Here is a 15,114-nt window from a genome sequence, read left to right as displayed (position 1 = left end):
CATTAGTGGAAGTTAGAGAAGTCAATGTTCATGCCATCAGGTTGGAGGCTACCTAGACGGAATATAAGGTGTTGTTCCTCCAACCTGAGTGTGGCTTCATCTTGACAGTAGAGGAGGCCATGGATAGACATATCAGAATGGGAATGGGACATGGAATTAAAATGTGTGGCCACTGGGAGATCCTGATTTCCCTGGCGGACAGGGCGCAGGTGTTCAGCAAAACGGTCTCCCAGCCTGCGCTGGGTCTCACCAATCTACAGAAGGCCAGATCGGGAGCACCGGACGCAGTATTTCACCCCAGCCAACTCACAGGTGAAGTGTCACCTCACCTGGAAGGACTGTCTGGGGTCCTGAATGGTGGTGAGGGATGAAGTGTAAGGGCATGTGTAGCACTTGTTCCGCTTACAAGGCTAAGTGCCAGAAGGGAGATTGGTGGGGGAGGGGTGGGGGGGGACGAATGGACAAGGGAGTCGCATAGGGAGCGATCCATGCAGAAAGCAGAGAGAGGGGAGGGAACGATGTGCTTAGTGGTGGGATCCCATTGGAGATAGCAGAAGTTACAGAGAATTATATGTTGGACCCGGAGGCTGGTGGGGTGGTAGGTGGGGACAAGGGGAACCCTATTCCTAGTGGGGTGGTGTGAAGTGATTCACTTTGGGAGGTCAAACTTAAAGGCAGAAAACAGGGTTAATGGCAGGGTATTCTCAACAGTGTAGAAGAACAGAGGAATCCTGGGATCAACGTCCATTGATCCCTCAAAGCTGCAGCTCAAGTTGATAGGGTGGTTGAGAAGACGTATGGTGTGTTGGCCTTCATTAGTTGGAGGACTGAGTTAATCATAGTCATACTTTATTAATCCCGGGGGAAATTGGTTTTCGTTACAGTTGCTCCATAAATAATAAATAGTCATGAGGTAATGTTACAGTTCTATAATATTTTGATTAAACTACACTTGGAATATTATGTTTAGTTGTAGTTGCCTCATTATAGGAAAGATGTGAGAGAGGGGGAGCAGAGATTTACCAGGATGTTGCCTGGATTAGAGAGCATAATTTATGAGGATAGGTTGAGCAAGCTGTGGCTTTTCCTTCTGGAGCAAAAGAGATTGACATGCAATGTCAAGAGGCATAGACTGAATGAGCAACCGGAGACATTTTCCCAGGGGAGAAATGGTTAAAAGAGGGGTATAACGTTAAGGTGATTAATGGAAAGTATGGGGGGGGAGGGATGTCTGAGGTTGGTTTCTTTTTCCCTCCTGAGAGAGTGATAGGTGTGTGGAATGTGCTGCAGGGTTGTGGTAGAGGCAGATACACTCGAGTTATTTAAGAGATACGGAAGGTTAAGTTGATCGTAGAGTAGGTTAAAGTGTCAGCACAACATTATGGACCAAACATCCTGTACTGTTCTATGATCTATGTTCTATGTATCGCAGAAAAACATTTCAGAGCATTTCAAGGCTTCAGAGTTATGGCTGACTGCCAGTGAATGAGTCTAACCTAAATTTAGCAGCAGCTTGAACATGGTGCTCCCTTACAACCAACCACACCAAAAAAAATGCAGACACCTCACTCAAACTCATCTGTGCTAATCACGACACCCAATGTATAAATAATGCACATTCTATTGTTCAGCTCATTTTGAACAGTTTCTTCTTAACATTCCTGCCCAGCAAATCAGTCACTCACTGTGTAAACAGAACTTCTCTGATTCTACACATAATTTGCCTAGATTTTTGAAGTCAGTAAGATTCCAGGACAGTGGCTGAATTCCCAGTTATACTTACATATAAAAAAGATCGTATGCAAGACCATATAGAGTCATTACATGGAATTTCTGAAGAAGATCTCTCATTAGTGAAAAAAATTCTTAAGATTTAAGCGATCTTGATTTCCATTGCTATCTACAGAAGTATCTTTAACCTGAAATGTTAACTCTGTTTTTCCTTCCACGAAAGCTGCCGGTCCCTCTAAGTCACAGAGTTGAAGAAGGAGGTATGGCACAGAAACAAGCCCTTCAGCCCATTAAGTCCACATCAACCATAAACCACCCAATCGCACAAACCTGAAAGCCTTATCAACTCCTCCCAGATTCCACCATTCACTTACTCCCTCGGAGCAATCGACAGTTGTCAGTTAACTACCAACCTACACATTCGGGACTTGGGAGGAAACTGGGGCACCCTGAGGAAACCCACGGATTCACATGGAGAACGTTCAAGTTCCACACAGGCACAACCTAGGGTCAGAAATGAACCTTGGTTTCTAGCATCGTGAGCCAATGGATCGACTAACTGTGCCACTGTACCAAAGTTTCCAGCATTTTCTGTTTTTATTACTGACTAAACTCAATCACTTCAGCTCAAATGCTAGAAATCAGAAATACACACTGAAAAAAAATCTGACTGCCTGATCAGCTGAGATGTTGAAGACAATTCACAATATTGAATTCATGTTGCACAGCAGAAATTTATCTTACTCCCGAGGCAAAACTCCGTTTTAAATTTACATTGCCACAAGTTTATTTCAGCAATTCCTTCAATGATAGCAGACGTGATTAATATCCAAACTATTGCTGTCTATAACTAAAATACTAACCCTCAAAATAGTCCAGCTGGATAATGATGGATCTCATTGCTGAATATCCTGTGAACATTCATTCTCTTGGTTCACACATGAAGAAGTGGTGCATGGGCATGTTTCTGGAATATGGCCAGCATCAATAAAATTGTTTTCATCATACACAGGCAAAATACCAAAGCTGGAAATGTGAAACCAATATAGAAAATGCTGGAACTATAAAGCAGACCAGACATCTAATGAGAGAGAAAAACAAATAAAATTTTTCAGGTTTATCAAAAATGGGCATAGTTGGAGATACAGGAACCTTGGAAAGGCTGTGACATTGGGGAGAGGGTAGATTGATGATTATATCCTATCATTTGCTTATACATTTTGATAAAAGACAATCAAAAAAAGGAAATTGATTTTAATATAGAACAGAGAACAGTACAGTACGGCATAGAAACAGGACCTTCAGGCCACAATGTTGTGCCAAACTAAATTAGTAATCAAATGCCCAACTAAACTAGGAACACACACAAAATGCTGGAGGAACTCAGCAGGCCAGGCAGCGTCTTTGGAAAAGAGTAAACAGTTGATGTTTCAGACCGAGACCTTCATCAGGACCTGATGGTTTCCAGCATCTGCTGGTTTTCTCTCGTTTGCGGGCCAACTAAACTAATACATTCTGCCTAAAAAAAATCCATAGCTTTGCACTTCCTGCACATTTGTGTGCCTATTAAGAGCCTCTTGAATACCCCTTTTGTACTTGCCTCCACCACCATCCTAGGCAGTTCATGCCAAGCACTCATCACTCTGGGTAAAGAAAAACTTGCCCTATATAAATTCTTCGGATATACTTCACCTCAGCTTCCACATCTCTGGAGAAAATAACCCAAATTCTTCCAGCCACTCATATCCTATGTCCTCCAATTCAACAGCATCCCAGTAAAGCACTTATATACAGTATACATATATTAAATACAGTCTATGCATATTAAATAATAATATCTCACAAACAATGTGCATATACCACAATTGCATAAATCTTGTGCAGCACCAAGATGTTCCCTCTAAAGATGCAACTGACAAAAATATTACTATGTTTTCCTGATAATGACGCGGAAAATGTTCATTCAGCTCATCTGGTCACGCCAGTTCCCAATGCAGCAATATCCTTTTTAGTCACATTTCTTCTCAATTACTGTAACCCTGCAATTTATTATCTCACATTTGACTCTCATCTGTCCTAAAATAAAAACATTTAACTGGAAAACAGTTATTCTGTATCAGCACATAATTTATAGTAATTGCATTTTATTATCTGTACCAGAATAGCAACTTCCAAATTCAGAGCTTTCATTTAACTTGATTCAATATGACATACGAATTTGGTAAAATCATGCTACCATTGGTTTGCCTTTTACCATTACGTTCAGACCTCATAAAATGTTTGAAAAGGGACTTTGTACTTATACTTGTATAAATCATCAGTAGCTAACTACACCACATTCTTCAATTCATCTTCATCGCATATTCCTCTTCCTCTTGGAGAACTAGATAGGAAAATCTTCATAATTTTTTGTTTTTTCCTTTCTCAGTAAACCCTTAAAATAATTCTGAAGAGGTTATTCTTCAAATTCTGAAACAGAGCATTGAGAGGGGAGTACCTCAGAGCTGTAGCTAATACCACTGATTAGCCAATACTCCTCATCCCATATTCTCATTTTCTCTCTGTCACACATACTAACAGGTATGCACATCTTGCACACTCACACTGCAATACACTGTAACATTCCATATAGAATATTGTTTGTACTGTAAAATTTGGGACTAAATAGTGTGGATCTTATATTTACGGAGATCCATGAGAGACTGCAGATGCTGGAATTCTGAAGCAAGATACAAACTACTGGACGGACTCAGCAGGTCAGACAACATCTATGGAGGGAAATGGACAGCTGATATTTTGGCTCTTGATCAGGACTGGTGAAAATGAAGCAGTTGGAGCCAGATAACAAAGCTGTTGGAGAGCTAGGTGGGAAGGGACTGAACCGAGGGGGACAAGATATGAGGATACAGACCTGCCTCTGCAAGACACGAGTCAGTCCGCCAGACCACAACAGCATTGCCCTTGTCTGCAGGTTCAAGGGTAAAGTTAGGAAAGGTGTGGAGAGAGTCAAGGACTGTGCATTTGGAGGAGATAAGGTTGGAGTAAGTGAGGGGAATAGTGAAGTCAATACAGTTAATGTCACAGCAGGAGTTAAAAATAGAAAAGTCCAGGGCATGATCCGGATCTTACATTATGATTCTCTTTAGACAGTGACAATGATGGCGAAACTAACACTCTTCCACAACTGACTGTAAATCAAGGACCAGCATACCCATTGTGGATTAATGACCTAAAAGGTTATCTTTGTTTTGATTCTGCATGTTCCCTCTTACCTACTGAGCATTTCAGATCATTTTTGTTTTATTTCGGATTTCTGCATCTGCAGTATTTTACTTTCGCTGCTTATTCTCCATATTCACCAAGAGAAGAGGAGTATGCTACTCGGCTGATTGACTCAGTTCCACAATCCACAACAGACAAACTCTTTGGGTCTAGTTTCTTCTCCCAATCCCTATATCCTACGATCTCCATTACAACCAAAAGTCTAAAATTTCAGATAAAAAAAACTCAAATGCTGAGCATTACAGAATATGCTTGTTTCCTCGTCTTACTCAAAAATGGCCAGTCCTTCTTCCCTAATATTACATTCTCCAGCCAGACGATACAGCCTCTCAAAATCTGACCAGTTTCCTTCTCAGCCTTTACAAGCTTCAATAAAATCATGTCTCGTCCTCCTCAACTCCAAAGACTCTAGGTGCACCTTAGTGTATCTCCTCACAGACCACTGCCTATGTCCCAGGAATCAAATGAGTAAAACTACACAGCAACACTAGATTTGAATTACAGTTCAGACGGAGGCTACTTGCTAACTTGAGTCTGTCCCCAGTTCCAGAAAAGCAATTTCCTCTTGTGCACCAAATATATTGCCATAATTCAGCACAGCCAGATCCTTCTGCAGTTATTAGTCTTTCAGCTTTTATAAAATAATGTTTTTCAACTCTTCTTGCCATATAAATAATGTCACATTTCCAAAGTTTATACTCCCATCAAATGATCCATAATTTCTTATTTATTGATATGACCTTATATTCTTTAACTTTATTTTATGCTCAGTTCCCTTGTATTATTTATGTATTTATTGTGTCTTCTTGTGCAAAGATTTTTATAAGATTTTTCAGCAGTGTCTGAAGAATATCAATATTGTTCAATATAATTCCTCCCGCCTTTACTTCTCAAGACTCACCTGTACATTTGAACTCTTCGGACATTTTTGGAGAATATCTTATTTGGAGAACATCTTATAAATGTTTCTTAACATTTCTTTCCTGCTTCATTCATGAATTATATATTCTGTTTAATCAATTTTTTGTCATATTTTCAGTCCTCCTCAACTATTTTTCTTGGCAGTATTAGAAGTATATAAATTTTAGGTAACTACTGCACATCCAACTACATTTGGTAATTTGGTTTGCTGAGTCTATGTGAAGATTAAATACTCCCACAACTGTTGCATTCCATTTGCTAAAGCATTTGGTTAGCATTCTCTCTAACAGTATAGAAGCTGTTGCTTTAGATGTCATATTTCACAATGACAGAGAAAGAGCATTCTGCTCATTGCCTCTGCTAGCTCTCTGAGCAATTCCATCCATCACTTTCCCCTCCTGTTTCACCATAACCTATTCTCTCACACATCATCAACTGACTCTTCTACCAGCCAATTACATCAGGGTAATTTACAATTACCAATGAGAGATAGAAGATGGACATTCTATTGAGTACCCATTAGTTTACCATTGGCTTTTGCCAACATCTGTTACTTGTTTATGACCTAATATTTTCAAAATTGAGTTACCCCGCTTTAGAATTTTCTGCTGCAATTATACTGTGAAGGATGCACGGGTCAAGGTTCCGACTCACTTTATTTTGGCAAAACGGAAGCTGGATAGGCACTAAGGAGGAAAACTGCAAAGATACTAGCAGCACTGAGGTTTTTGCAATGAGGAAAACAATTTGTAGTCATTAAAATACAAGGCAACACAGCACGATGCAATCAATACACGTAACTGAATTGTTGAGAGATGTTTATGTGAGCTACCATGTTATTGTGCATTGTTGTTTTTATACTCTGGTTATTTCCATTACCGAGTGCTAATGAAATCATATTATCTGGCGTTGCACTCTAAATAATATTCTTGCTATTTGAAGATTCGTTGGTACAAAGGAAAAGGAAATCTATCAGTAACTGTGGGTGTTTAACAGTGAGAGTTATCAAACTGAGCCCAATCCCAATCCTCTTCACATTCTAATGCTCCATTTCATTAATGATCATCCCTATGATGATCCCAAGGCTATGGGAACTCAGAAGAAGGAACAGTGATTCCAATCTACCCAGCCTCAAACCTGCTCTTGTAGTAACAAAACTTGTTAACTGGTTAAAATTCTGGTCAGTGAATGTCAAACAAGCCTCTCAAGGTCCCGGAATACATTTCAGCAAAACTCACCAACACCTCTGCTTTCCGAGGAGGCTGAGGAGAGCTGGACTATGTACATTGATACTCACATTGTTCTACAGAGGCACAGCAGAAAGCATCCTAACGTGTTCCATCACTGCAGGGTACAGGAAGTGCACTGCAGCAGACAGGAAGCCTCTACAACAAACAGTCAAAACTGCCCAAAGCATCACTGGCACCAGCCCATCCACCATCAAGGACATATATACAGAAAGGTGCCAGAAGAGGGCCAGTAACATCACAAAAGGTCCCACCCAATCTGCTCATGAACCGTTTATCACACTCCCATCAGGAGCACCAGACTCAAAAACAGTTACTTTCCCCAACATCTCCACGCACTAACCCACCCCTCCATAACTCCCAACACTAATCATTTGCTTTAAGTCACCTTATGTACAGACACTTCTGTGCCTAGCATCATTTTATGGATATTATATATTTATTGTTTTTATTATCATTGTGTTATCTTATTGTGTTTCTTTTATGTTGCATTGGATCCAGAGTAACAATCATTTCACTCTCCTTGACACTGTGTACTGGAAATTATATAAAACAATCTTGTATCTTGAATGATAGCTATGCATTACCTATCAGATCAAACTTGAACATTATCTAGGTCTTGTTTAATGCAGCCACAGTCTGTTACATTATCTGATGAACTGCAAATGGACCTGAACACAATGCAGTTTTCTTGATTTTACAATGCGATTATCTCCATTTCTGACCTCCGTAATAAAAAAAATACTGATGAACCAGGCTGAAGTTGCTTGGCCTAGGGCACAGAAGTCCTGCAGAAGAATTCCTACTGAAAAAAAAATGTGGTCTACAACAACCACAACCTTTGTGCTTGTTGTGATCAGCCAGGAGAGTGTTTTCCTGGATTTCCATTGACTTCAGATCAAAAAGGCTCCTTCATTCCAACCTTGGTCAGATGTTGTCTTGCTCCCAATGGTATTTCCTCTTGTATCACCTCAGAAAAATGGCTGTTTTAGCCATGTTTCCAACAAGACTATAAAAGGATCTAGGGTTATATTATACAACACACACACACACACCACACACACACACACACACACACACAAAATGTTATTGATTCAAAGTAATAGCTCCCCAAGGAGTGAACTTGGGGAGTTCAGGAATATCCATACAAACAATACACTTAATGCTTGACGAAAGAATAAAATAGAAATTATTTGAATATCAAGCCCATTCTTTCCATTTAGTTCTCAACGTTACCCATCAGATGAATGTTTTGAGGGAAAGCTCTATATAAAGCTTACCTATCACCATAATTTATGCAAATACTCCAAAGTATTCATAAATCCCTACACCTAGCCTGCTGATATACAACAACCGATTCCACTTTTACCCCATACTCTCACTCCTCTTGTAAATGTCCTGACGAAGGGTCTCGGCCTGAAACGTCGACTGCGCCTCTTCCTATAGATGCTGCTTGGCCTGCTGCGTTCACCAGCAACTTTGATGTGTGATCCTCTTGTAAATGTATTGGTTTTATTGGATATGTAATCACATCTGTCCATACACAAGCCTAACAAATTCAAAAACACAACAGATTCTGCAGACGCTGGAAATCTTCAGCATCACACACAAAATGCTGGAGAAACTCAGTAAGTCAGGCAGCATCTATTACGGGGAATAAAGAGTCAATAATTCTGGCCAAGGCCCCTCACCAGGACCTGTCAGGCAGCATCCGCATAGCTGTTGGCTGATCTGTTGAGTTCCTCCAGCATTTTGTGTGTATTGCTTAACAATGTCAACATTGTTTCCCTAGACATTCATGTATTTAACTAGTTTAACATTACGTCTAACTTTGGCAACCAAATTAGATTGTAGCCAAAAGGTACAGTCTAAGTTCTTCAACAATAACATGGTCGTTTTTGAAAACAAAGTAATTTCCAATAATCAATAGTTACTTCTCTTGAAGAACCTCAATCATGCATAAAACTTTGACAAACTGATCATAAAGATTTATGGTTTATTTAATTTTCTACATATTAATAATCTTCACAGCACGTGGCCAAGTGGTTAAGGCATTCGACTAACGATCTGAAGGTCGCAAGTTCGAGTCCCAACCAAGACAGCATGTTGTGTCCTTGAGCAAGGTACTTAACCACAGAGTTCTGCAATGACACTGGTGCCAAGCTGTATCAGCCCTTGCCCTTCCCTTCGACAACATCGGTGTCGTGGAGAGGGGAGACTTGCAGCATGGCAATTTCCATGCTGCAAGTCTTCCATACAGCCTTGCCCAGGCCTGCGCCCTGGAGAGTGAAGACTTTCCAGGCGCAGATCCATGGTCTCGCAAGACTCATGGATGCCTTTAATTTAATTTAATAATCTTCATATTAATATTTGATTGCATCATTTCTTGGCTTAATGATGCTAGGTATTGGTCACTGCTGTGACCTGCTGAGTTGCTTGCGGAGCAAATGGAAGCTTATACCATACACTTGATTTCAATCAGTAATGAACTGTTGCAGGATTCCTTCCACGTGAAAATCAAAATGCTGAATAATGTCTCGTATAGACACTTCATCTCATGACATCAGCACTCACAATAAAACCCAGAAGACGAGGTCATTATCACAAATAAAACACATCACATATCAATATTAAACTATACAAGATCAGCTGAAAATAACATTTCATCAATACCTCAAAAGGTAAGGCTGAGAGAAAACAGCTCAGACCAAAATATGCAAGAAGGTGCCATCTTTGCGGGGAAGCAAGTCAATCTCTTGCTGTCAGCCCCAAGTGTAACACAATTGAATACCATGCATGTCTTATTCTATCAACTCCAATTGTAACAATCTTTTATTTCAGTACAAAAATACTACAAGAATTTGCACCTTGATAGCATTGGGTGAGCGAGGTAAAGATAATGTTTCAAGTTTGAAAAGTCTGTTTTAATGGGTTCTTTAGAAAATCTGGCAGGACAAGTCATTATCTCAAGTGCAGATCTCTGAACAAAAAAAAATTGCTTCCATCCTTTGACCAATAAAACTGTTTCTTATCAGTGTGAGCATTCACTGTAAAAATAACAACAGCAACATAAATCTGTAATTGAACTCTTGTGTTTCACATATGTATTCATGATTGAGATTGTGTTTTTTCGACTACAGGAATCAACAGTATGGGGATCAAATTGTTTGTTGCCTCATTTCCAAATTCCTGCTCAACCTAATTAGTTTAACTCCAGCATCCTTTCTTAATCAAATTCCTCACCAATATAGAATCCCATCTATTCTGTTGACCATCACTATATAAAGAGTCTGACATGTGGACACTATGAAAAATATTACCATAGCTCTTTTACTTCTCTTTGTTCTGCATTTTTCCTTTTGCTAATATTGAATCTGATTTCACTATGTCTTCTAACAACATATCCCATAATATAATACTCTTACGATAGAATTCACCTCAACTTCCTTCAAATTTCTTTTGTCAACTGCAATCCTTATTTCCTTACATCATCCATGTTTATCCTTGGTATCTTCTGACAATTCAGTGTCAATGAGCTATTTATGTCAGTGTGAAGTCCACCTATTTTGAATATGCCAGGAACAGTTCCTTCAGTTAGTCCTGACGAAGGGTCTCGGCCTGAAACGTCGACTGCGCCTCTTCCTATAGATGCTGCCTGGCCTGCTGCGTTCACCAGCAACTTTGATGTATGTTGACAGTTGATTGAAGCTGCCTGAAGATTTCACTTTCCATCTGCTATAGTTGTTAAATGTGTTCACAGATGATTGTAATATTAAGCATTTCTGATCAGATGTTTGCAAATGATCTGTATCTAACAAAATCTATTCAAATTCTGAATCACTCTGTTTATCATAATTTACAAGAGCCACACAATTTTTAAACTAGATTTGGAACAGTGCATGGAGTCAGATAAATTTAATCACCATCACAAAAAGTGGACAAATCAGGTTCACACACCCACATGTCCGCTACATACCGTGTGGCTTATACACTAACTTTTTATCTTCTGGTTGGTGACATCCCAAAGGTGGAAAGTTGCTCCTTATTTATTCTTACAAGTGCTGTTTCAAATTTTGAAGTTTTCCCCAAAACCTGCCTGTTCTGAGCAGACAATCATTGCTTCCTACATACAAGTGTTCTGTATTAAATTTCTCAAGTAAAAACCTGGATCTTATTTTGTTAAATAATAGAACACCTAAGTTAGTTTTCATTTCAAATGCATTTTCATTTTGAGAATGTATTAAGGGAATGGTCTCATCAATGTACATCACCTCACAGATCTTTGTTACTATTCTTAAGTAATAATCTTGTAGCATACACCCTGGTTCTAGAGCGCCTACGTCGACAATGAGTTTGAATTATTACTTTCAGTGAGTCAGTTGGCATACAGCATATACTTTAATCTTTTCTTCTCCTTCTGAAGCATTCCCTCAGGTTTGAGGATGACTTACTTTCATTTTTTTTTGGTTCAGAGGTGACTGTTGAGACCAATGTAAGATCTACAGACTCTACCACCATATGCAGGCAGGAAGTGCAGAATGGGACAAGTGGGTAGATAGTTGGTGAGGCATTAGGCTCCCTCTGCCATTTTTACAAGGCTCCCCTATTCTTCAACACAGGACCTCAAGTTTCCCAGTACCATTCAGAACACTTCTTTTCCACTTTGTGGGGTCACAGGGCTAGATTCCTTGTAATAATGAGGATAATATACATTTTCAAAATGGCTTTCAGCACATCCATGAGTCCTCTCCTCTGTCCATCAACTCATCTCTTTTTGTACTACTACTACAAATTGAGTAACACACATCAAAGTTGCTGGTGAACGCAGCAGGCCAGGCAGCATCTCTACTAAGAGGTACAGTCGACGTTTCGGGCCAAGACCCTTTATCAGGTCTCGGCCCGAAACGTCGACTGTACGTCTTCCTAGAGATGCTGCCTGGCCTGCTGAGTTCACCAGCAACTTTGATGTGTGTTGCTTGAATTTCCAGCATCTGCAGAATTCCTCGTGCTTACGTACTAAGAATTGAGTAATGTCAGGATACTGCTGTTAGGCTTGGGGATGATGTGGCCTATCCCTTAGACACAACATTGTATAAAGAGATCATCCTTGGTTCAGTAGTTGATCTGCCATACAAGGGCCATATTTGCATTTGTGCAAAATTAGAGCCTTATTTCCAAATCATCTGCTCATTTTGAAAGCATGAAAGATGATGGGCCTTGGTATTCACAAAACGGAGGCCCTCTATCGTACAGCTCCCACTATGCAATTCAAACTTGAGAAATGAACGTTCATGGTGAGATCCTGGAAAATATGGACCAGTTCAAAGGAACCACCTCTCAGTGAAGGCAGATACCAAAGATGAAAACTGCAATAAGCTTCAGTGCGTCACCTTAACCTTTGACCATCTCAGAATAAGGGTGTTTGCAGCTTAAGTCACCAAAGCTATGCAAAATCCTAAAAATGCTCATTATTAACATATCAAGTTAACAATTTCAGCTGGGGGACCTGCCAGTTGCATTGCACCTGAGAGAAAAGCTTAAGACTATAATACTGCTAACAAAATGAAGAATAATGAGACTATCTGGTGGACTCAGACAATAATAGACCATTGAGCTGCATATCAATGGTGTGAAATATATCCCTACACAAAATATTAGTTTCATAAACAAAATATGGGAAATAATAAAATGCAATTTACAAAACTATTACTGTGATTTTCAAACAATAATTAAATTTGACTGTTGCATTTCGGGAGATTAATTGTAAATGGACAGTACACTGTTAATAGCGAAGCCCCTAAAGTGCTGATGTACAGAAGGATCTTGGAGTCCATGGATAGTTCGCTGAAAGTGGCCGAACAGGTTGGTAAGGTGGTAAAGAAGGCATAAGGCGTGTTTACCTTTATTAGTGAAGGAACTGAATTCAAGAGTCAGGAAGTTATGGACCTCGAGTTACCACACATCTGGAGTATTGCATTCTATTCTGGTCACCCCATTATAAGGAAGGACGTAGAAAATATGGAGATGGTGTAGGAGAGGTTCACCAGGATTCTGCGCTATAAGGAGAGGTTGGACAAACTTGAGTTGTTTTCTCTGGAGCGGAAAGACCAGATGAAAGATTTTGATAACTACATTTATCCACAAGCATTCCAAAATTGAAACAAAAAATCACACAGAAACTTAAATACCACGGATTCTGAAAATCGGAACTGAAATCAGAAACGGGTGTAAATAATGACCAGAAACAGGAGTTACGATTTCAAAGGACCTGTTGAATTTCTGTTTTCACTTTACATTTCCAGAATCCGCAGTATTTCGCTCATGTGTGGCAAAGTTTTAAGAACTTTCACTGAGATATTTCTTAAAAGCGGAAAAAAAACGTTTGTCGCGTTTATCTGGCTTGATAAAGAATTCCACCTGGGCACTGGGTTTAAAACAGAAAATGTTTTACCTTCTCAGATCAGGCATTTTGTGGACTAATGTATTCTCTCCCCGGTATTTCCAGCAGTTTATGATTTCACTTACTTAATCTATGCACTCCGTGTATCTTTTATTTACAACTCAGTAAGTTGTGGTTATAACGACAATTGATGTTTTTTATAAAATTATTCTCTCGGCAATGTGTGCCTTACGCGAACAAACCCTTGCAAATACATAAATGAAGGAAGCAAGCGTGTTTTAACTAGGAAACACCGGGGCCGTCCTCTATTTTCGGGACTGGGAGATGGATGGTTGTTTTGTGGAGTTTGGCCTTTAACTTCCTCCCCTCCTTCCCTACTTACCTCTTCAGGCTCCTCCCGGCCGTAGAGGTACATGTCCCCGCCGCAAGAGGTCTGCACTCAGCTCTCGGCTGTTTCCATGGGGTTTCAAGGCAAGTTAACGGAGACTGAATGAACCCTTTCCCTTCGCTTCCCTCAACTTCTGCAAACTGGGAACGGAAAGGCGGTGCCAGTCTTTGCAGAGAGAGAAAACAGTGTTCCCACCCACCAGCCTCCAAGCCCCTATGTCTGTCGGACCGCGACTCTGTATCTAATTTGAGTACCAGTACGGCTGTGGCCAGGGAACAGCCCCCGGCATTGATAATTAACCTCAGTCACCCAACTAGCCTGGCGACTTTAACGAGAGCCCGCAGCTGCCCAGTTCTGCCCCAGAAAATTGCAAACACCAATCACCGTCTTCCAGCTTGCATATACCCTGACAATACCCTGGATTTTTCCCTTCCACGCCCTCTATCTCTTTTGGCACTCATCCTCCCCAACCATTGGCTCCCAGCGGCGGCGCCGCATTCAGATAATCGAGGGGGGAGCTGGCAGCGAACGCTGATCGTCTTAGGTATGCATGCGGGGAGAAACGTAAACGCTGACGGTGGCATTGGATATTCCCCTTAGTTGTCGCTTGGAGTGCGTGATCTTATTATTAGTTCAGGAGAGAATTCTCCAACTAAAAATAGTAACTGCATTGGTCCAAGATCCCGAATCAAGAGGCAATCATCACAGGATTAGGCTTGTATCGATTCAAACGCCCACAAAACTTACGGTCAACGTGGATATAAATGGCAAACGAAAATAAATATTTTGAATTTTTCATGATCTGCGTAATTGTAAAGTACAGTATACTTTCCCGAACACCCTCCCCCATTCACTCTTCCCAGTCCCAGAAAACATACGCTTTAGTCGAGGTTCCAGGCAGTTAAAAACTGTGTTAAATTATCAAGCCTTTTCCTCAACTACAAAGTGTTCAGTTTTCATAGCTAGAATTTCAGGCGTGGACTATAGACAGGGTTTATTTAGAAGGGGAAATATGCTAAATATTTCTGGAATAGCAATTCACAGAGTGTAACCAATTCAGCCAAATGTTTTGAAGGATGTTTTTCAAATGCATTATTTTAAGCATGCTTCTTAGTGCTGTGAAGTCCTCTGTAGGGAAAGTTGCA

At 40.2% G+C, this 15,114-nt stretch overlaps 1 protein-coding gene across 5 annotated transcripts in view; it reads right to left on the bottom strand.

Annotated features, from left to right (window-relative positions):
- LOC134344431 (voltage-dependent L-type calcium channel subunit beta-2-like) overlaps positions 1-15,114 on the bottom strand; it is a 339,015-nt gene that overhangs the window by 102,746 nt on the left and 221,155 nt on the right. Inside the window, exon 1 of one of the 5 annotated variants that reach the window (XM_063044207.1) lies at positions 13,964-14,353. The exons of the other annotated variants lie outside the window; for them this stretch is intronic. Within the exon in view, the coding sequence (XP_062900277.1) occupies positions 13,964-13,996 (33 nt within the window). The 5' untranslated portion in view covers positions 13,997-14,353. Of the gene's footprint in view, positions 1-13,963; positions 14,354-15,114 lie in introns of those variants that run through there. 5 annotated transcript variants of the gene reach the window in all.

This window comes from Mobula hypostoma, chromosome 3 (assembly GCF_963921235.1).
Source record: "Mobula hypostoma chromosome 3, sMobHyp1.1, whole genome shotgun sequence".
NCBI classification, from domain to species: Eukaryota; Metazoa; Chordata; class Chondrichthyes; order Myliobatiformes; family Myliobatidae; genus Mobula; species Mobula hypostoma.
Note: the sequence above shows the minus strand (reverse complement) of the source record. Positions and strands in the feature narration are given on the sequence as shown.